The sequence below is a fragment of the Notamacropus eugenii genome, chromosome 7, assembly GCF_028372415.1.
Source record: "Notamacropus eugenii isolate mMacEug1 chromosome 7, mMacEug1.pri_v2, whole genome shotgun sequence".
In the NCBI taxonomy this organism is placed as follows: Eukaryota; Metazoa; Chordata; class Mammalia; order Diprotodontia; family Macropodidae; genus Notamacropus; species Notamacropus eugenii.
The window spans coordinates 77,922,282-77,944,942 of record NC_092878.1 but is presented as its reverse complement, the minus strand read 5'-3'; the positions used below and the strand labels follow the sequence as shown (position 1 = coordinate 77,944,942).

The following is a 22,661-nucleotide window of genomic DNA, read 5'->3' as shown; positions in this document are numbered from 1 at the left end:
GTCCATCAATTGGGGAATGGTTGAAGAAGTTGTGGTATATGAATGTAATGGAATACTATTGTGCTATAAGAAATGAAGAACAGGCAGATTTCAGAAAAACCTGGACTTACGTGAACTAATTCTGCATGAATTGAGCAGAACCAGAAGAATGTTGTACACAGTAATAGCCACATTGTGTGATGACTGACTTGGATAGCCTTAGCTCTTCTCAGCAATGCAAGAACCTAAAACAATTCCAAAGGACTCGATGGAAAATGCTGTCCACATCCAGAAAAAGAACGATGGAGTCTGAATAGAGAGCAAAGCAGACTGTTTTGTTTTGCTTTTTTTCTTTCTCATCATTCCTCCCATTTATTCTAATTCTTCTATACAACATGACTAATGTGACAATATGTTTAATAGGAATGTATATGTAGAGCCTTTATCTGATTGCAAGCCATCTTGAGGAAGGAGGACAGAGAGAGGGGGAGAAAATTTTAAACTTATGGAAGTGAATGTTGAAAACTAAAAATAAATTAATGTATTAAAAAAAGGAAGTGAAAAAATTCATATTTGAGTTCAAATTTGACCTCAGATACTTATGAGCTCTGTGACCCTTAGCAAGTGATTTAACTTCTATTTGCCTCAGTTTCCTCATCAATTAAATGGGGATAATAATAATATCTACCTCCCAAAGTTGTGAAATTCAAATGAGGTAATAATTGTAAAGTTCTTAGCACAATGCCTAGCAAATAGTAAGTGTTATGTAAATGTTAGTTACCATTATTATATTTGGTGATTATTCACCAGGTTCAATTTATATCTTAAATGAAAGTATGGTTCTAGATTACAAAAACAATAAACAATAATATGAAAATTCATACGATATGATTATATCAATAAATCCTTTGATAAAGTGTAGCACTAGTGTTAAATATCCTTGGAAATCAAAGTTTGGAAGGCCCCTTCTTTAATATGGCTATTTAATTTTAACTTAATATGCATATATATAATATGCACATCTAAAACTAAAAGTGATTATTTGCACCAGTGAAACACTATAGTTTTTCTAGTAAATGAAGAAGTAAAGGAATTTGCTATTTGTCACAGTTCTAGAGAGCTGAACTATGGCAACAAGACAAAAACATAATTAAATTAAAGAAATGGATATAAAGAGAAAGCAAACGTATCCATATCTGTCGAATCTTTCTTGAAACAGATTATATTTTCAAACTGTTTTTTCCCTTTGAGGTTAATATATTCCACGTTTTCCACTGTCATTTAAAATAAAAAAGTAGTTGTGGGAACAGGGGGCAGATACCAAAACTATCTTCTTCAAACTTTAGTGGATGGCCTGTCATCATAGCATTCTATAATTTAGCAAACATGTCCATAGCCAAACCATTTAGGCCTTCATAGCTTTAGAAATTGTGCTTTTATCTCCTCTCAGTCTTAGTCTTTTCCAGCTGGTGTCCTAATTTTATAAGTCTTCTCATCATATTATAGTTCTCTGAGCTTTATTGGACTTTATTAGAAAGACATTTTGGATAATAGTAGGAATTTTTTTCTTTATAAAGTGTGATTCATTTTTCTATGTCTTATATTGCTGTCTGTAGGCCCAAAGGTTGTAAATATTAGGAATGTGTTACACACTGAAACATAAATAATTAAATGAATACATCTTTGCTGAACTGATGCCAAATTTCATGTTAGTTTGGTGATGAACATAAATGAGGAATGGATGATGCCAAAACTTATTTTTACTAATGGAATACAAAGTTTAATGAGAAAAAGTAAATATACAAGCATGCCATTTTAGCTACTCCAGAAAAGACAAGCAATTGAATAGAATACTCAAGTAATTTTAGTATTTTTTCTGTTACTAATAAATTAAGGATAAATCAGATTGAGCTAGTTTTACTAAAATGTTACTGTTAATAGCTTGGATTTGGATAGCACTTTATGGTTTGCATAGTATTTTGCATATGTTATTTAATCCACCAGGAACAGGATATTCTGTGTCTAACCTCATTTTACAGAAGGGAAATAGTGGATAAATTAAGTGACTTGTTTTGGTACCAGAAGACCAGGATTTGACTCCTAGCCCTGCTGGTTGTGTGGCCTGAATAAGTCACAAGATCTCTCTGAGTCTTCATTTCAACATTCTTAGATTGAGGGTATTGGACTAGATAACCTCTCAGTTCCCTTCCACTGATAAAAGTCCTTTGACTCTGTGTTTTCACTAAGATCACACAACTTATAAGTGACTGAGCCAAAATAAGAGCCTAGATCTTATGAGTAAGAACATCATACATCCCACTGCTCTATAATGAAAGAAGGTCAGATCAATTACTGTAAGCATCAAAACAAGTACTTAGAATATCCAAGGCTTCAAAATAAATAATAAAAAGCATTAAAAACAACTGCTAGACTCTAACAGAAGCTTTATTTTAATTACACCATACCCAAAACCTTTTAGTTACACTGAGGTCAGAAAAAGATTCAAGACATAGTAACTGATGACTTATCTATGTATCAGTACTTAAGCTCCAAAGGATTAGACAAGGAGAGAAATGGTGGTATACTCCTTACCTGCTAGTGTCCCCACTGGGAGAGAAGCCCACGAGAAGAAAGGACTCCATGTAAAGGTATTAGTTTTAGAGTCACAGTTTCATCCAAGGAAATGTGGTAAAATGCATAAAGTGATGGATTAAGGAAGACCTGGGTTTGAGTTCTGCCTTTGACACTTATTGACTGTGGGTCATTTACCCTTTCTGAGCTTCAGTTTCCTTCTCTATAAAATGAGAATACTTGTAGCATCAACTTCATAAGTTGTTATTAGACTCATTCAATATTCTGTGTTAAACATTCTGCAAACTTTAAACTTTCCTTCTATCTCTAACAGTGCTGTTCTTGACCCATCCATACCTGCCCATCTTGTAAGTCTCTTGTCCATGGCCTCCCAGCCTTCTCAGGAGGCCCACCCAACATGTAGGGGTGGATATTCCTCTAGTTCTCTTTACACTGTATAGAAGCCAGTGGAGCACATGGGTTGTCCACCAGTTATCCTTCATTCCCACTAGAGCAAGACCAAACTTTAAAGCATTATATAACTGTCAGTATTAATATCTTCAACCAATTATCACAGGTACCAGAGAGAATGGCCCTGTGACCTCACGTGACCTTCTATCTAGAGTCAACTAATGGCATTTAAAAGGATCAGCTTCAGATAATATTACTGGATATAATATTACATGCTGCTCAGAAGCTTCTAAAATTTCTGGAAAATCTATGAAGAATTCTAGGTATTTCAAAAATCACTTTCAAACCACAGAGGTTTTTCTATTTGAAGATACTCAGTAAATGCATAAACAGATAGATAGATGGAAGGAAGTGATTATGCAGGCATATAAGTCAAATTTATTTCTTAATAGTAATCAAGTTTTGTTTGGAGACAGTAGATGCAACAATTATTAAGAAAGAATACCACTTTCTCCAAAGAACTAAAAATGAGTATCACCCAGAGGACAGTGGAAAGGTGCATGGTAGAGATAAGCAGGCTGAAACATATAACTAACGAAGAACTCCAAAGAGGAACTGGAGTAATGGATGTCACCAGGAAATGCTCACATGTCAAGAGTGAGAGATGACAGGGAGTGCTAGAGATTCCCCGGTACCGTTGTGGTATCAAAAAAAAAGGGTAGAAATTCCTTCAGCATGTGGGGTGGATCTGCAGAAACAAACTTGGGAGAATATAGTTGAGAACAGAACAGAGTGGGCAAACATGGATGGTGCTGATCTAGATTGCTGTAGGGAATTCCTGAATCACCAAACTATAGATTCATTTGAGTATTTAATAGTAATCAAAACATTATGGTCATCCTAGAAGGTGACAGAGAAAAAAAAACCTTCAAAAATCAAATTCTTTTCTTTAACCTAATTTGTTTAGGATTTATGTGGTTTTAGACTCTTATATGATTTTATGATGTTCTTGAAATTATTCACATTGAACATCCAATGGGAAACAACTGTCAGTTGCCAATGAATGTTTTCTGAGACTCAAGGAAGCATACCCTTCCATCTACTTTCCTACCACATATGATAGTGTGTCTTTTTATGATCAGTGTATTGGAAATGGTTTGATGCCTGTAGTTCGCATTTCAACTCCTCCTGTATTTGTTGCATTAGCAAAGTGAAACTCATTAAATCTCATTACTCCAGCCCATCTTTCCAAGCACCTGAACCCAAGGAACACTCAGCTTGCTTGTATGGCCACACATAATCTGTCCTACATTATACTTGAAAGTTCGGCTTGCTCCTGAACCCTCAGTCAAAGAATATGAACTTGGTACTTTCAAAAAGGCTGCATCTGCGAGCTCAGCCATTACACCATCTGTTAAAGTGGTCAGAGTTGATTTTATTGCCTCCTTTGTGAAAGGACTTGGTACTGTAAAAGCCTGTGTTATTGAAAAACATAATTTTCCTCATCATTATGCTTTCTTTCTAGCCAGATCATAACCTGCTAGAAATCTATTGAGTATAGAGTGAAAAGCTCTTCAGAATAGCAGTTCTTAAGGAATTAAATGATTACCATCTCTGTCCCATTTCTTTTATCTCATAATCAAGTTCAAGATGATACTAGATATCTCTGTTGAAGTGATTATATATTTGAAATAGAAATGGCTTTATCTCCATTTAGTGATCACAGTGTTGAAGGCAGAACTATTTCTCCCCATTTATGCTTAAATATGTTTATAGTTCTTTACAACTGTCCTTTTGGTTGAAGACTTGAACTACATTTTAAAGAGTAACTCAGCTAATGGGAGTGTTTTAGAATGCTTTATTCATGTTAATGATGGGGATAATGAAGATCTACTTTAGAATCTGAGAATGTTAAGGGTAGAAGGGACCAAAAAGATGGCCTAGTCCAACTCTCTCATTTTATAGATGAGGAAACCGAGGCTTGGAGGGGTGAAATACCAAAGCTCTAGTTAATGGTCACACCAGGACCAGTACTTGAATCTTTCCTAACTGTCAAGTCTGGCTCTTTTCACTAAGATTCATTGTCTCCTTAAATAATATCTTTATAGTTATACAATATTGATTTGGGGGAAAGTAGAAAGGATGGTGCAATGAGAAGTGTAGAGCAGAGTAGACTAGAAATGGAACAAACAGATCATTTCAAGATTGGTTCAAAGAACATCATATAAAATTAGATTATCTTGATCATCTTATAGCAAAGTCTGAATAAAACTATTTCCCCAGACTTGTCAGCTATATACAAGAAACAAAACTTATATGATTTAGTAGGATAAAAGCTTAAATTGCTTTGTCACCTATAGCAATAAGCCTTTTCAAAACATAGAGATTGCTGTCCCTAAAACCAGCCCCTGAATGGTTGGCATAAGGGTTCATATTATCGTTTTATTGGATAAAACTCAAAATTGCATTTTAACTACTTTCAGACACAAAGGACAGATCATGCAGTTTGGATTTTGGCAAGTCCTCTCTCAATTTTTCAGGGACTGATTACCGTGGCATTTGATTTCTTATTAAGGCTGCATGAATTTTTATTATTTTCCAAATTACTAATTTCTCTATCAAGGAGTGCAACTGAGGAAATAATTTGATGTGACAATCCATCTAGCCTTTATTTTATTCTGATAAAGTGTTTAATGGTGAAGGAAGTTGAAACTAGAGGCAAAAAGTGCTGTTTTTCATTTATGTCCTTATTTATCTCCCTATTTATCCAGATTTTCATTGTCTTCTAATGCCACAGAATAAATAATATGGCATAGCACATAGCAAACATTTAATCAGTTGTTTCTATATAACAGAATGCTTATTGACCAGGCCATAATTCCATGCCATAATTGGTGCTCTCTTTCTTAAACTCCACATTTTTGTTAAGTGAAACATTTTTCACTTTTCTGTTTTGACTGTTAAATTATGGAATCATTTTGAATGTTAATCACTTTTGTCAGTGGTGTTTCACTAGTGATCAGAAATAGTAAATGGAGAGCTAGCTACCCCCTTGTTAAGCACCTAATAGTATACAAGACACGATCAAAAATAAATGAGACACACAAATAATAAGATGAAACTCTGAAAGGACATGAGATAGAGAGTTTACGTGATTTACAAAGAACAGACTCAGAGCATATCTTATAGTAACAGGGATCATATTGCTTTATCTTTTCAACCAAAAATTGTACTTTTTATATTAGGGAATAGATAGTCTCTTCCTCAAAGGAACGCAAGTCTAATCACACTATTTGCTATTGGCAGAATAAATGAAATTAACTAAAATAGGGTCTTTAAAAAAGAGAAAGGAAGAAAGAAGAGTGTTCCTGTTCTTATCCTAATTAAATGACATTTCTGTTTCCTTAAAACTAACACTTCAAGATTCCTTTTGAAGGCAATATTTAATTTGAAACCTGCTCTAAAAATAATTTTCCAAATAGCCCTTCCAAGTGATAAGATCCTTTATACCTGAATGATAGTATGATGTGACATGCTATGCTAATGACAATTTAAATGCCTCCTTGAGGCCTTCATCTCTTAAAATAAACTTTCCACTACAAGTAATGCATCAATCTAAGTTATATAGTCATCTAAAAAAGGAACAGAAATTGTCTGCAGATCTTTCCTGTGTAAACTTGAGTGTGAGTAGCTTTTCTTACACTGATGTGTTTAAAGGAGTGAAATTAATATACGCACTGTGGAACCCTGCAGGGGTTTCTCATCAACAAAGAAGGAAGCACTTCAAGAAGAAAAGGCTAGACCAGAGCTGGTTAATGAGAGAAGAAGGCAGCTTGTTGGAGGAGCTGTCATCCTTACATCTTCATTTGGTGGGTCATTTCATCCCCAGCAGGGCTCCTTCTATGAAGTGTAATTTTTTTTTCTCTCACTGGTCAGTTGGTAGGACAGCTTTGGCTCTAATGCAATGATGGTGTTGACTTAAGTTTAAATATTTCCCCTGACAATCAAAAAATAGTGGGGGAGGGAAATAGTGGAAAGAGAGAGTTCCCCTCCCTTTTCCCTCCTTCACCACCTCCGAGTTATGAAAATTTTCCTAATTTAGACCTCTCCCCCAATGTTGTATTTCAGTTCCTCGTGTTCCAGATGAAGCTGTCATACACAGTGTCAACTTTCAGAATTCTGTGTGGTTTTCATGATGCCTCAGAATAAAAAATGTCAGTAAGTTTATATTGTTTGGAAATGACCCCAGCAGTCAGCAAGGTACTTAGATACAACTATCAGCACACACCATGAACCACACATACCATCTGAAAATCTCTAGTTTTGGCGCCTCTGCATCCAGGATATGGATGTGAGCAGGTGTTAAGAGTCACTTTAGTTGCAGGATATAAAATAATCCCAGATAAATCATCAGCATTTCTTTATATTACCAATAATGTCCAGCAGGAAGTGGTAGAAAGAGAAATTTCATTTAAAATAACCGCAGACAATTTAAAATACGAGGGAGTCTCCTGCCAAGACAAACCCAGGAACTCTGTGAACAAAATTATAAAATGCTTTTCACATGAATAAAGTCAGATCTAAACAACTGGAGAAATATTAATTGCTCATGGGTGGGCCCAGCCAATATAATAAAAATGATCATTCTACCTAAATTCATTTACGTATTCAGTGCCATACCAACCAGATTAGCAAAAATTGTTTTATAGAGCTAGAAAAAATAATTAAATTCATTTGGAAGAGCAAAAGGTAAAGAATATCAAGCAAATCGATGAAAAAATATGAAGGAAAGTGACAGCAGAATCATCTTTCAAACTATACTTCAAAGTGGTATTCATGAAAACAATCTGGTACTGGCTGAGAAAAAGAATGGTGGGTCAGTGAAATAGATTAAGTACACAGTACATAGTAGAAAATGATCACAGTAATCTAGTGTTTGGTAAACCCAAAGATCTAAGATTTTGGCCAACAAATCACTATTTGACAGAAATTACCGGGACAACTAGAAAACACCTTGGCAGAAACTAAGTATAGACCAATATTCCACATCATATACCAAGATAACGTCAAATGAATACATGTTTTAGACATAAAGAGTGATGGAATAAGCAAATTAGGGAAGCACGGAATATTTTACCTATGGATAAGGGGAGAATTTATGACCAAACAAAAGATAGAAAGCATTACAGGATGTGAAAAGAATCATTTTAATTACCTTAAATTAAAAAGAAGTTACAGAAATAAAACTAATATAGCTAAGATTCAAAGGAAAGCAGGAAATTGGGAATAAAATTTGCAGCATTTCTCTGATAAAAGCCTCATTTCTCAAATATAAAAAGAATTGAGTTAAATTTATAAGAATATGTAGCATTTCCTAATGAACAGGAAGTTTTCAGAAGAAATCAAAACTAACTGTAGTCATATGCTTTAAATCACTATTGAGGAAATGCAAATTAAAATAAGTGTGAAGTTCTGTCTCTGATTGGCCAACATTACAGAAAAAGAAAATGACATGTTGGAGGGCATGTGGAAAAATAAGGATACTAAATGCACTGTTGTTGAAGTTGTGAAATGATCTAGAGATTCTGGAGAGCAATTTGGAACTATGCCCACGGAGCTTTCAAACTGTACATATCATGTGACCCAGCAATACCACTACTAGGTCTGTATTCCAAAGACATCAAAGGAAAAAGACCTATTTGTACAAAAACATTTATAGCAGCCCCTTTTGTGGTGACAAAGAATTAGAAATTAAAGGAATGCCCCTCATTTGGGAACTGGCTAAACAAGTTGTGATATATGATTATAATGGAATACTATTGTGCTATAAGAAATGATGAGCAGGGCACTTTCAGAAAATATGTGAGATGACTTACATGAACTGATGCAAAGTGAAGAGCGCAGAACCAGTAGAACATTATGTGCAGTAACAGCAATATTGTGCAACGATCATCTGTGAACAACTTAGCCATTCTCCGCAATACAATGATCCAAGAAGGACTTATGATGAAAAAGCTATCCACCACCAGAGAAAGAACTGATGGAGTCTGAGTGCAGATCAGAGCATACTTTTCTTACTTTATTATTGATTTTTTGGCCTGCATTTTCTTTTGCAATATGGCTAATGTGGAAATGTTTTACATTACTGCACATGTATAATCTATATCAAATTGCTTGCCTTTTCATAGAGGGGGAAGGAATAAGAGAATTTGGCACTCAAAATTTAAAAAGACAGATGTTAAAAATTTTGTCTACATGTAGTGGAGAAAAAAATTTAATTATTTAAATTTTTTTAAAAAGTCACCAGTAGAGTATTGAGGAATTACCTGTGTAATTCAGCCAAAGAATATATATTTCTGGGCTGCTTCAGAAATAATTGAAATTTTGTTTTGTTTTTCCAAACTACCCTTAACTGAATAATTTTAGTAAAATGTAAGTTTCATCGGAATCATCTAACAAATTGCCACAACCCTCAGTTTCACTTTAGTTGTATAGGCGCAGCACGATCCTGAAGCATAAGGCCAAATATTTGAAAACTTCAGAAAAGGAATAATAGTCCCTCTTCCCAGTTTTCCAGTGATGTACGGAAAATACAGGATTTGGCCTTCACTTATCTAAACATTTTGGGCATTGTGAAATTATCATTTTACAGCATCTGGAGTCCTTTCCAATTTTGGGGTTTTATAGTTCCACAGAGGTGAACCAATCATACAGCATGAATGAGAAGGAGTAGGTGGCAGTGGATAAAGCACTAGGCCTAGGTCCAGAAGTTGTTGTTGTAATTCAGTTGTTTTCAATCAAATCTGACTCTCTGTGACTCCATTTGGGGTGTTCTTAGCAAAGATACTGGAAGGGTTTGCCATTTCCTTCAAGAAGATCTGAGTTCAAATATGTCCTCAGACACTTAATAGTAGTGTGACCTTGGGCAAATCATTTAACGTCCATATGCCTCGTTCCTCATCTGTAAAACAGGAATGATAATAATAGTACACACCCCCTCCCAGGGTTGTTGTGAGGATCAAATGACTTTGCACAGTGGCTGGCACATAGTAATCTATATGTAAATGCTTGTTCCCTCCCCTCTCCTTCCTCTGCATTCCCCTTCCCCTCCTTTCCCTTCCCCTCCCTTCCTTTCCGTTCCCTCCCTTTCTCTCCTCCTTTACCTTCTCTTCTCTTCCCTTCCTTTACCTTCTCTTTTCCCTTCCCTTCCCTTGCACCCACAGGTGCTAATTGTAAAAAAAAAAAACAAAAACCACCAAGTTGGAGTCTTCCAAAACCTTGAGTGGATCTTTTGCAGAGTACCTATGGAAGAACATGGACAGAAGTTGTGAGGGCTATGAGAGAGTTGTGATCCATACCAATAGAGAGAATATCTACAAAAATGAAATGACAGATTCATTGAAGTATTGATAAATTACCTTGGGTGTATGCTCAACCTTATTTCCAGGTTGGTCACATGTTCCTCAAGGGTTGGGATCATATATTCAATTGATGTTTTAATCTCCAAGTACCACCTTGTTCCCCTAGGTAATTATAACAGCTAACATTTACATAGTGCTTCAGGGTTTTGCAAAGCACTTTATAGACCTCATTTAATTTGGGACTCATAATAACCCTGTAAGGTAGTTATATTAGGTGTTATTATCCCCATTTTATGGAGGAAGACCCTTAGGTGAAGAATTAAGTGACCTGTGCATTGTCACACAGCTAATAAGTATCAGAAGCAGAATTTGAATTCAGATTTTCCAACGGCTGCTGCTATTCAATTGTTTTTCAGTTGTTTCCAATTCTTCGAGACCTCCATTTGGGGTGAGGTTTTCTTGGCAGAGATACTATAGTGGTTTGCTATTTCCTTCTCCAACTCATTTTACAGAGGAGAAAACTGAGGCAAATAGGTTTAAGTGACTTGCCCAGGCTTACATGGCTAGTAAGTGTCTGAGGTCGAATTTGAACTCATGAAGATGAATGTCTTTCCAATTCCAAGTCCAGCGTTCTATCCACTGCACCACCTAGCTGCCTCTCCAATCTTCCTAAATAAATTTAAAATAATCAGCAGAGGGAAGGCACTAGAACTGAGGGGGATCAGAAAAGGCTTCTTTTTCCACTTATTCCACAAGCATCTAGGAATGACCTCCTGTCTCCATATTTGAAATCCATGTCTATCACACCTGTACCTATTAGGGGTACAATGGATAGAGTGCCTTACTTTATGGAATCAAAAATCCCTAATTTCAGATTCAGCTTCAGAACCTTACTAGTTGTGTTACCCTGGGCAAATCACTTACCCTCACCCAGCCTCAGTTTTCTCATCTGTAGAAGGGGAAATAATAACACCTACCTCATAGGGTTTTTGTGAAGTTCAAGTGTGATAACTTATGTAAAGCTCTTTGCAAACCATAAAGAGCTAAATAAATGTTAGCTATTGTAGACAAGGTGGTACAAGGGGATAGAGTGCCAAACTTGGGGTCAGGACGACCTGAGTTCAAATTCGCCCTCAGATACTAACTGCGTGATCCTGGGCAATACATTTACCTTCTCTCAACCTCAGCTCCTTCATCCATAAAATGGAAATCGTAATCACCTTACAGTATTGTTGTGAGGATTCAGTGAGTTAATATTTGTAAAGATCTATCTAAACACTAGCTCTTACAGCCTATTCCATCTTTCAAAGCCTGGCTCAAAAGCTGCCTCCAAGCAGTGCCCCTTTTTTTCTTTTTTCTTTTTTAAAAATTAATTCCATCCAACTATGATTACCCCATTTGCTCTGAATTGCCACAGCTCTTGTGTATTTGCTTTAGATGATATTGGGATTGGAGGGGGGGGTGTAACCGGGGGGGTGAGGAAATATTGAGGTATAGAACAAAGTATCCTCGGATCTCCAGAGGATCAGAAGAGACCTCCTGCCTCTAATTGCATATGACCTTGGACAAAAGATAATTTCACCTATTAGGACTTTGACTTCTTCCTCTGTTAAACAAAAGGGGTTAGAGTAGATGATCTTTAGCTGAATGTGTTAATTTTATTGATGTTCTTAAGCCATTTTATATAGCACTTTAATGCTCCCAAAGTTTTTTACATGCGTTATCTCGGATGGATGGATGGATGGATGGATGGAGACTGATAAATGGTAGCAATAAGCATTTATTAAGCACCAGCCATATGCCAGGCACTATGTTATAAGTATTATCTCATTTGATACTCACAACCACCATGAGATATAGATGTTTCTGTTGTTATAATAATAAACAATAATTATTATCCCAGTTTAGAGACAGCTAGATGACACTGTGGATGGAATGCCATGCCTGAAGTTAGGAACTCCTGAGTTCAAATCCAACCTTGGAAATTTACTAGCCATGAGATAGTAAACAAGTCACTCTACCACTGTCTACCTCAGTTTCCTCAAATGTAAAATAGGGATAATAATAACACCTCCCTCCCAGGATCATTATGAGGATCATATGAGATGGTATTTTTAAAGTATTTAGCATGATGCCTTGCCCATAGTAAGTGTTTAATAAATACTTATTATTTCCTGTCTTTCATTTTAAGAGACTAAGGCTGAAAGTGACTTACTTGGGGGGGAGGGTCACAGAATTTGTAAATGTCTTCAGTAAGATTCAAACTCAGGTCTTCCTCTAAGCCCAACACTGTATCCATTAAGTTCTATAGCTGCTTCAAGACAAAAGCTTCTCTACCTCATCACAATTCCAAATGTGGGTTTCTATACCTATCTGGCACTCAACAAATGTCTAGACTAGACAAACTTCATCAAACTCTTCTGTAATTATCATCCTCGATAGGAGACACTTACAATTTACAAAATGCCTCAGCATGGTGTCCTGAAATTTTTGGAAGCAATTTTTTTTGAGAATACAATTGGAACTAGAGGAATCACTTGTCAGCATAGACTCCTGTGGAAAAGAACAATGAAGCTTTATGTTCCACCTCCTGCCTTCCTAACGGTATTTTATTTCTCTCCCCAAATCACTGCAAAATTTTACCCACATGATCCATCTGCTGTCCTCTCACATGAATGATTTGTGTGTTGGTGCAATGGAATATTCCTTCAGAATAATGCAGTTTCTGCAGTAAAAAATGTAATAATATATCTTCCCTTTTAAAATTATAGCTATGAAACTCACACTTTTCCTTCATTTTCCTCTTGACTACCAGCCTTGTTCACAGTGATATGATGAGCAACAAAAAGGTCATAAGACATTAACTATTTTACCCTTCTACATTCCAAAATTCCATAAATTCAGCAGTAGTCTGTTCTGTGCATTATTTGGATAAATATGGGTACTGATGTGTAAATTAAAAATTGTCTCTCAATCCTGTCCTCCATTGTAAAACTGCTTGGTTATATTGCTTAATATTGTGTAAATGTTACTGCAGTGAGAATGCTAGCAAAGAAAACAAGAAAAGTAAGCAATAAATAATATAGTATTATGATAGAAAAACCACTGAAAGTGAATTTTTTAGATCAGGCAAGTACATCTCTATTCCGTTATCTCAGTAAATGAGTAAAGCAGATATTATCAGGAGCTACTTATATTCTCAATGCCACTTTTGTTGATGGTTCATTTTAACCACACAGTAAGATGTGCAGTTCAAATATACCATTCAAGAAGAGGAAAGATACCATTTATCCAAACCATGTCCTTAAGAAAGAATATTTCAGCAATCTTGGGAGTCTTCAATTGTATAATTTAATGAGAGGGGCAATTTGTATTCCATAGACAGTGATGTGTGATACCAATCATTACTAAATAGCCAGTAAAAGATTTATTGTTCTGCTTTCAGTTCTGCATAATATGAAATGCTTGTGTATATTTCGCCAAAGAAGTCACATGTAGCTATGGAGATATAGCCAGGCATTTTAGACCAATTCATTGTAACTGGGGTTTGGTCTAGGACAGAAAAGTAGGGATTTTCTGTATTTCAAAACAGTGAAAAATTAGTATCACACCATCTAGGACCACTGAATGAAATATTCCAGAAAGTTTACCTTAGAACTTCATATTTTAAAAGCTTGCTTTACAGATAATTCAACATTAATGACATCTTTTAATTTCAGATTTAAGGGTCTTCTTGAGGTATTACTCTTAGGCAGACAGGGGGCACAGGGTCAGAGTGCTGGACCTGAAGTCGGAAAGACCCAAGTTCAAATCCAGCCTGAGACATTTGTTTTAAAGCTTTGTGAACCTGGGCAGGTCACTTAAACTACCATGTCTCTGTTTCCCCATATGAAATGAGAATAATAAGAGCCATGAGGGTTGTTGTAAGGGTAAAATGGGATATTTATAAAGTATTTTTCAAAGCTATTTTTATTTTAATTTTTATATTATTCATGTTAGCAGTAAGAGTTACGTATAGGATACATGAGGTTTTAATAATTCAGAGGAGATTTTTGACAGTTGGTTATCAAATGCCCTTTGAGATATACTTCTGTGGGTGTTATTAGTAGCTACTGAAGGACATGTTTGTGGTTTGTGGTTTTTAAACTAAAGATTCCATGTGTTGTTTCTGCCTTTTTTTTCTCTTTAATTCCTACAAGGTCCCAGGTTCCAGAAGCAAAACAACAGGGTACCTGCTTTGGAGATTTGGGGACCTCCATAGACAGCAGGGGTGGCCACCTCCACCCACCCCCACTTCTCCCCTTTTCCCCCTGAAGCCCCGATAACTGCTTGGTGCAACAGTTCAATGAAACTTCCTAAGCATTTGAGCAAAGTGGGATTAGCTGTCTGCCTAGAAGCCTTTAAACACACATCGAATGATTCCTTTGGCAGAGATTTTGTAGATCAGATTCCCATTTAGGGACAAATTAGTCTAGATGACTTTTGAAGTCACTTCCAACTCTTGAGATTCAATGATACCCCTTTCAGCACCCCTTATATGCAAGGCCCTGTGCTACCCACAAACATGAAATATCACACAATCACTGCCCGCAAGAAGATTGTAGTTTATTAGGGGGATTAGGAAAACGGAAATAAAAAGTGAATAAGAAAGGCCAGAGAGGTATAAAGAGATTGGGAATTGGGAGTGGAGAGAAACCCCTCTTCCTAGGGGAGGGGAATAAGAAAAGGCAAAGGTTTTGGGGGGGGATTGCATAGGAGGTAGGGGAATTTTATTTTTTCTGCAAATATGTTTGCATATTGTTATGATGGCTTTGAAAACAAATGTTCCCCACTTAGGCACTGTCATGTATTAAATTTTATTAGAAAGGGTTTTTTTGGAGCACCACATGTACTCACAAGATTTTATTTCTCGTTAGGTTAATAGGTGGCGTGAGTAGAATACTGGACTCAGGAGGACCTGAGTTCAAATTCAGACTTAGACACTTAGTAGCTGTGTAACCCTGGTTAAGTCACTTAACATCTGTCTCCCTCTGCATCCTGAACTGTAAAATAGGGATAATAGTAGCATCTACCTCTTATTATGAGGATAAAATGAGATAATATTTATAATGCATTTCATAAACCTTAAAGCACTATATAAATGCCAGCCAACTATTAATATTATTTCTTAGATATATTATAGAATATATGCAATTGCATATAAAATAAATAACACACAAGGTACAGCTATAAAATAGTGAGAATAGCTTTGTATATAACTTCTGGAATTAATTCAGTGATTTTTATACCTTACATGGAGGGTAGACAAGTTTATCATATAGCATTCAATGCCTTTAGTTATGTGGGCACTGCAGAAAAGACAATGTGGTATGGTACAGAGAACTTTGGTTCTGGTAACAAAGGATCTCCTTTTGAGCCCTGACTCTTGTTACTTACTTCTTATGTGACCTTGGACAAGTCACTTAAACGACCCAATTCAAGCATTTATTAACCACCAGGTGCCTTGGTTTCCCTGCCTATAAAATGAGGATAAGAAGAACAGCTACCTCCCAGGGTTCTTGTGAGGATAAAATGAGAATTTACTGCATGTGGGTAAACCTTCATGCTAGGGACTAGATACAAAAATAATATGAAAAACATTAACAAAAATAATATGAAAAACATTAGCCCCTGCCTTCAAACAACTTACATTCTAGTGAGCTGAGGGATACGATACGTTCACTGATGGAGCATCAGGGAAGAATTGGTTTCCTTAGGAGGTAACCCATGAGTCAAGTCTTTAAGAAGCTCAAGTTTGTAAAGCAGAGGTGATCAGGGAATAAATAGATTCACATGGTGCAGTCTGTCAGCGATGGGAGATAAAATACTAAATTTGGGGGACAGTTTCTCTGTGGCCTTTGGTTTCCTGTTCTCTCAAATAACAGGGGTTGACCAGATGATGCTTTAAATCCTTTGATCCTAAGACCCATGTCAATTTGCAAATGAAAGAAAAATACTCGCATATGCTTCTGAAGCATAGTTTTTTAATCAGCAAATTTAATCTTTTTACTTTTTCTTCAGGGAAGTAGATCAAGACTCAGATGGACATGTCAGCTTTAAAGACTTCGAATACGCAATGAAGTATGGCCAAAATGAAGCATAAATATCAGAATCTACTTGTACCAAACTCCAGAAGGCAGGGAATTTAACTCAGGATCAAGGGAACGTCCATTGTTTTGAGGAACTTCTTTCAAGACTATTGTAAAATTTATCCTGTTCTTAGTACGTTATAAATATATAATTCTGTATGTTTTCATTTTGAATCATTCCAATTTACCAATAATATCACTTTAATTATGCACTCCCTGTGATTAGACTCTTTCTTGAGTCTGGTTTTTAATGTGACTTTGAGCTTTTATAATGGTCTAGTCTCTTTGCTAATAATACATTAGAGGAAGTTGGAATATGATATGATAAAAATTTAAGTGTCTCTGAATTCTAGTGGATAATCACATGTAGATTATTACTGATAAAAGGATAGTCTATTACCTGGCCAATAGCCTTAAAGGAGAACGTATTAAAAAGTGAAATGTCCAAATTGTAATTCCATTTGGAAACGCTGATTAGAAACATTAATGTAAAGAGAATTTGAAGGAAGAGGTTGTTGAAGGGCAAATCAGTTAAATTGAGAGAAAGAAGTTACTTTTAAGCCTTTATGGTAAAAACTGAGCATAGTTTCTGTTCTCATCAATTTAATAGTTGCTGAAATGGATAAAGAATGGGTGAAAACACCATGGGAGAGGAAGAGGTCATGGAGTTTCATTTCTCAGATAGACATTGTGAATATATGTAAAAGATATGTACACTTATACATGATAACTTAATTGTATATACCTGAATACCTATATAACTACAGGTTGAGAGTCATTAATTCATTCAGCAACTGCTTCCTTTGGAATTATAGAATATGCAAAGCACTTGCCCAATACTTCATTGAGATACAAAGAATTAAGACATTATTCCTGACCCTATGGAGTTTAATCAATCAGTCAATCACCAAACATTTATTAAACCCCACTATTGGCCTAATGTGCTAAGCCCCAGGGATACAAAAGACAGTCCCAGGTTTTCAGAAGCTCACTCCCTTTATTTAAGTTTGACTGTTGAATCCAAAGTTGACTTGCTAATAATAAGAAACCTTCCAGAGATGCCATTGGTCACTTCCAACCACAGCTATCTTATCAGCCAGTCTACTCTCACCAGAAATTGCCTTCTGAAATAGAGTAAACTTGTGAAAACCACAGCACAGTTTTTGAGCTTTATTTCAGATCTTTTACCACCTTATGCACAAAAGCTTATAGCATTAATCCAATATTTATGTGAGGGCAGGGGGTGGGGGCAGGCATGTAACAGAGATTCTCACTGATCCCAATAGCTTTTAATATCACTATCAAACTACCTATTCCTCTCCAAGCTGTACTCAGGAGTTTCTGTATCCTACCCTGGAAACCTCTTCATCCTAGAAACTCACTCTAGCCTTGGAATTCACACATTGGAAGTATCCCCACCTCTGTAGCCTCTTTCTCTGATTGGATGGTTCCTCCTAGAATTTCCATTTAAGGAGGCCACTCAGGCCTGCCATGGCTCATTTCTCTGTGGGCTACACTCTGTATTTTTTCTAGTGTGTGTGTGTAATTATATATTTTTCTAATACATATTGTATATATATCCGACAAATAAATGACACATTTTATGGTAGCCCTTAACAATCTGCTTTTTTGCTCTGCACTTTAAAACATCAGAAATAAACAGCTTCCCACCCCTAACATTGCTGGTATGTTGCCTTAAATATGTGTAGATGTTTTTGATATAGCTATGTCTCCAATAAGGCAAACTCTTAGTTTTATATGTTTTAAAATGAAAGCACTCTCTATCTCCTCTGGATTTCATGAGAATCTCTCTATTGCAGATATCAAAAGCCCTTTTTTGCTGATTGATCTCTCTAGCTTGCCTGTAAGTGGCTATCAATTGAATAATATGGTGATGGGTTTTTCAGTATCTATGTGTGGTTTCTCAGTGACAGATTGCAATAGCATTGCAAGTTCCATGGTGTGTCTTTCCTTCAGAAAAATAGTCATAGAATCTCAGAGGTAGAAAGGACCTCTGATCAGGTCATCTACCCTGACCCGTTCCTGAATGGTAATCCTTCCTACAATATCTCCAATACGAGGTCATCCACTGTCCACTTAAAGTTCTCCAGCGAGGGGCGGAGCCAAGATGGCGGAGTAGAAAGACGCACATACACATAGCTCCGAACCCACAACCCACAGAACAGCTACAGGGGAGCAACTCATGGCGAATTCTGCACCCAGAGGCCACGGAATATTGGAGCGAGGGAGATTTCTGTTCCGGAGGGACCTGCAAACCTCTTGCAGGGGGTCCTTCGCGCTGCGGACTGGGTGCCGAGACTGGGAGCTGAGGGCAGCCCTGCAGCGGCCGCGGCACCAAGAGGAAAAGATCCGAGCGGGCTTCAGGGACGGGACCTCCAGCGGCCACGCGGGTCCCTCCACCCGCAGAGGGACCTGCAAACCTCTCGCAAAAGGTCCGTCGCACTGCAGACGTGGAGCCCAGCCCAGCCCAGACCTGCTGCGGCCACGGCACCAAAAGAAACAGACCCGAGTAGGCTTCAGGGACGAGATCTCCAGCGGCCGCACAAGTTCCTCCGCCCACAGGTGACGGGGGTCGGTGAGAGAGTCTCTTTGGCGGGTCGAGAGGGGAGTGGGGTGCCCGCATGGCTTGGGCCCCCCCCGGGAGATAGAAGCTGAGAGGCAGCTGCAGACCGGGGCTCCCCAAGCGGGCGGGAGCCTGGATCCATTGTGGAAGGTCTGTGCATAAACCCCCTGAGGGAACTGAGCCTGAGAGGCAGCCCTGCCCCAACCTGACCACCTGAACTTAATTCTCACACTGAATAGCAGCCCTGCCCCCACCAAAAGCCCTAAGGCTGGAAGCAGCATTTGAATCTCAGTCCCCAAACGCTGGCTGGGAGGACCAGGAGGCGAGGTGGGTGTGAGAAGAATATTCAGAGATCAAGTCACTGGCTGGGAAAATGCCCAGAAAAGGGAAAAGAAATAAGACTATTGAAGGCTACTTTCTTGGAGAACAGACGTTTCCTCCCTTCCTTTCTGATGAGGAAGAACAATGCTTACCATCAGGCAAAGACACAGAAATCAAGGCTTCTGTGTCCCAGCCCACCCAATGGGCTCAGGCCATGGAAGAGCTCAAAAAGAATTTTGAAAATCAAGCTAGAGAGGTGGAGGAAAAACTGGGAAGAGAAATGAGAGATATGAAAGAAAAGCATGAAAAGCAGATCAGCTCCCTGCTAAAGGAGAACCAAAAAAATGTTGAAGAAATTAACACCTTGAAAACTAGCCTAACTCAATTGGCAAAAGAGGTTCAAAAAGCCAATGAGGAGAAGAATGCTTTCAAAAGCAGAATTAGCCAAATGGAAAAGGAGATTCAAAAGCTCACTGAAGAAAATAGTTCTTTCAAAACTAGAATGGTACAGATGGAGGCTAAGGACTTTGTGAGAAACCATGATATCACAGAACAAAGAGAGAAGAATGGAAAAATGGAAGATAATGTGAAATATCTCATTGGAAAAACAACTGACCTGGAAAATAGATTCAGGAGAGACAATTTAAAAATTTTGGGACTACCTGAAAGCCATGATCAAAAGAAGAGCCTAGACATCATCTTCCATGAAATTAAAGTTCTCCAGCAAAAGGAAATGCACTTTCCATTGAAGCAGCACATTGTACTTTTTGACAGTTTTAATTGTTGGGAAGGATTTTTTCCCCTTATATAGAGAATTCTTTCTTCAAGTCAAATATTTCTTTATTTATGATTTATTGAGAACTGACTATATGCCAAGCACAGTACTAAATACTAAGGTATAAAGAATAAGGCTAAAAACCAACAATAAGAGGCAACACTTGCTCTCAAGGAAATCACAGTCTAGTGGGAAAACAACATACAAATACAAATACAGGATAAACTGGAGATAATGTCAGAGCTAGGGCAGCTACATGGCACAGTGGCTAGAGCACCTTGCCTAGAGTCAGGAAGACTCATCTTATTGAGTTCAAATCTGGTCTCAGATATTAGCTGTGACCCTGGGCCAGTCACTTAACCCTGTTTATCTCAGTTTCCCCATCAGTAAAATGAGTACAGACTCCAGAATCTTTGCCAAGAAAACCTCAATTGGGGTCATGAAGAGTCAGAAATGAATGAAAACAACTAAACAACAACAATCTCAGAGGCATTAAGGCAGACTGAGAAAGTCTTCTTGTAGGAGGAAGAACTTTAGCTGAGAGTTAAAGGAAGCCATAAAAGAGAGATAAGGAAGGAGAGGATTCTAGATACGATAGATAGCCAGCGAAAATGCACTAGATTGTAGAGATGGAAGTGATTGTGGAAAGAACAGCAAGAAGGACAGTGTCACTGGATTACAGTGAATGTAGAGTTGAATAATGTATATGAAGACTGGAAAGGAGAGGGTAGCTAGGAGGTACAGTGGATAGAGCATGGACCATGGAGTCAGGAGGAACTGAGTTCAATTTGACTCCAGATACACACTACCTGTGTAATGTAGGCAAGTCACTTAACCCCAATTGCCTCTCCCCCCAAAAAAAAATACTGAAAAGTTTGAAAGGGATCAGATAATGAAGGGCTTTAAAAATAGAATAGAAAATGTTGTATTTGGTCATAGAGGAAATAGGGAACTATTGGAATTTACTGACTAGGTGGGTGATGTGATCAGGCCTGCACTTTTAAGAAGATCATTTTGAGATCTGAGTGGAGGCTAGGCTGGAGTGGGGAGAGACTTGAGGCAGGAACACCAATCAGATAGGTATTATGATCATCTAGGTTTGAAGACATGCATCAGGTTGGTGCCAGTCCTCAGAGAAGAGAAGGGTATATGCCAGAGGTGTTAAAAAGGTAGAATTGATGGGACTTACAACTGATGCACCATGGGGCATGAGAAAAGTTGAGGATGATACCTAGGTTGTAAGCATGGGTGACTGGGAGGACAGTAACAGTAACCAGGAAGTTAGTAAAAGGGATCAGTTCTGGGAAAAAGATGATGAGTTCAGTTTTTGCCAGTTCTGTCCTTTGGGACCATGCAAAAATCAAGTCTTTCTTCTATATGATAGCCTTCAAACAGAATCACGCATTTTGACCTTCAGGGCAGGGGTATACTGGAGTTAGCTTGTAGCGAATTTTTTATTTGAACATTTACCCCTCAGAAATCAGCAAAGGCTACAAATTTGGGCTTTATTTATTGTTTTGTTGAGTAGCATTAAAGAGGATTGAGAAAGGCTTCTTGTAGAAGGTGAGATTTTAGCTGAGAGTTGAAGGAACCAGGAAGCAGATGAAGAAGCAAAGGATTCCAGACGTGACAGTCAAGCCTATACAGTTTAGACTTTAAGAAAGTGGTGGAGAAAAAAAACAAACAAAAAAAAAAGTGATGGAGAAAATGTTAATAATGGAAATAAAACTTAAAAGTATGTCGCAAGGGTGTGTCCAACCCCCTCCTTTTAAAAGAAGTTCAATGACTTGTTCAAGGTCAAACAGAGAGTAGATCACAGAGCCAGGATCTGAACCCAGATCTTGACTCCAAATCAAGTGCTTTCTCTATCAAATACTTGAAGTTAATTAACATTCTCTCAAATATTTTCTTCATCGGATAAAACCTCCCTAATTGCCTTAATCCTTATACAGCATTGTTCCAACTCCTCTCAATATCTTGGTGGTCTTCTCAATGTATTTCAATTTATTGATAGCCTTTCTAAAATGAACAGAGTTCTCTGGATGTGGTATAACCAGGGCAGAGAACATTTGAGTAAATAGGGACTATGGGAAACCCTTCTCCCTTCCCTTCCTGCCAGTGCTCCCTTCCCACCTCACCCTACATCCTCACCCAAGCAGGAGAGAATTCAGGATCCCCACTCCACTCCAAACTTTGGCTCTACTCCTCCCCTCCCATTGACAGTAGACTGGGCATCTACAGCCCTTCCTCTCTTGCTAGTCTAACAAGACCACTTACAGCACCCAGATTCACCAACTACAATCCTTCAACCACCAGGCTGGACCATCTGCCTTCCACTGGTCCACTAGGCACTGACCTCCCACTGTATACTCTTAGGCATTGTTATCTGCTAATTAATGCACCCAAAGGAAGACTCCTGGACCTGCCAGTCTGTCCTAGAGCTATACAGTCTTAGGACCACCAGACCCTCCATCTTCCCTGCAGCTCAAATTTCTTATATGTGTTTTCTCTCCTTGGATGAGAATACTCTC

The 22,661-nt window shown here is 37.7% G+C and overlaps 1 protein-coding gene across 4 annotated transcripts in view; it reads left to right on the top strand.

The window, feature by feature from the left end:
- The window catches only part of EFCAB11 (EF-hand calcium binding domain 11), a 159,264-nt gene extending 141,137 nt beyond the window's left edge, over positions 1-18,127 (top strand). The window contains exon 7 of one of the 4 annotated variants that reach the window (XM_072622838.1): positions 16,383-18,127. In XM_072622838.1, the coding sequence (XP_072478939.1) occupies positions 16,383-16,464 (82 nt within the window). In that variant the 3' untranslated portion in view covers positions 16,465-18,127. The remainder of the gene's footprint in view (positions 1-16,382) is intronic. The other 3 variants (XM_072622841.1, XM_072622840.1, XM_072622846.1) reach the window with 3 other exon arrangements.
- The last annotated feature ends 4,534 nt before the right edge of the window (positions 18,128-22,661 follow it).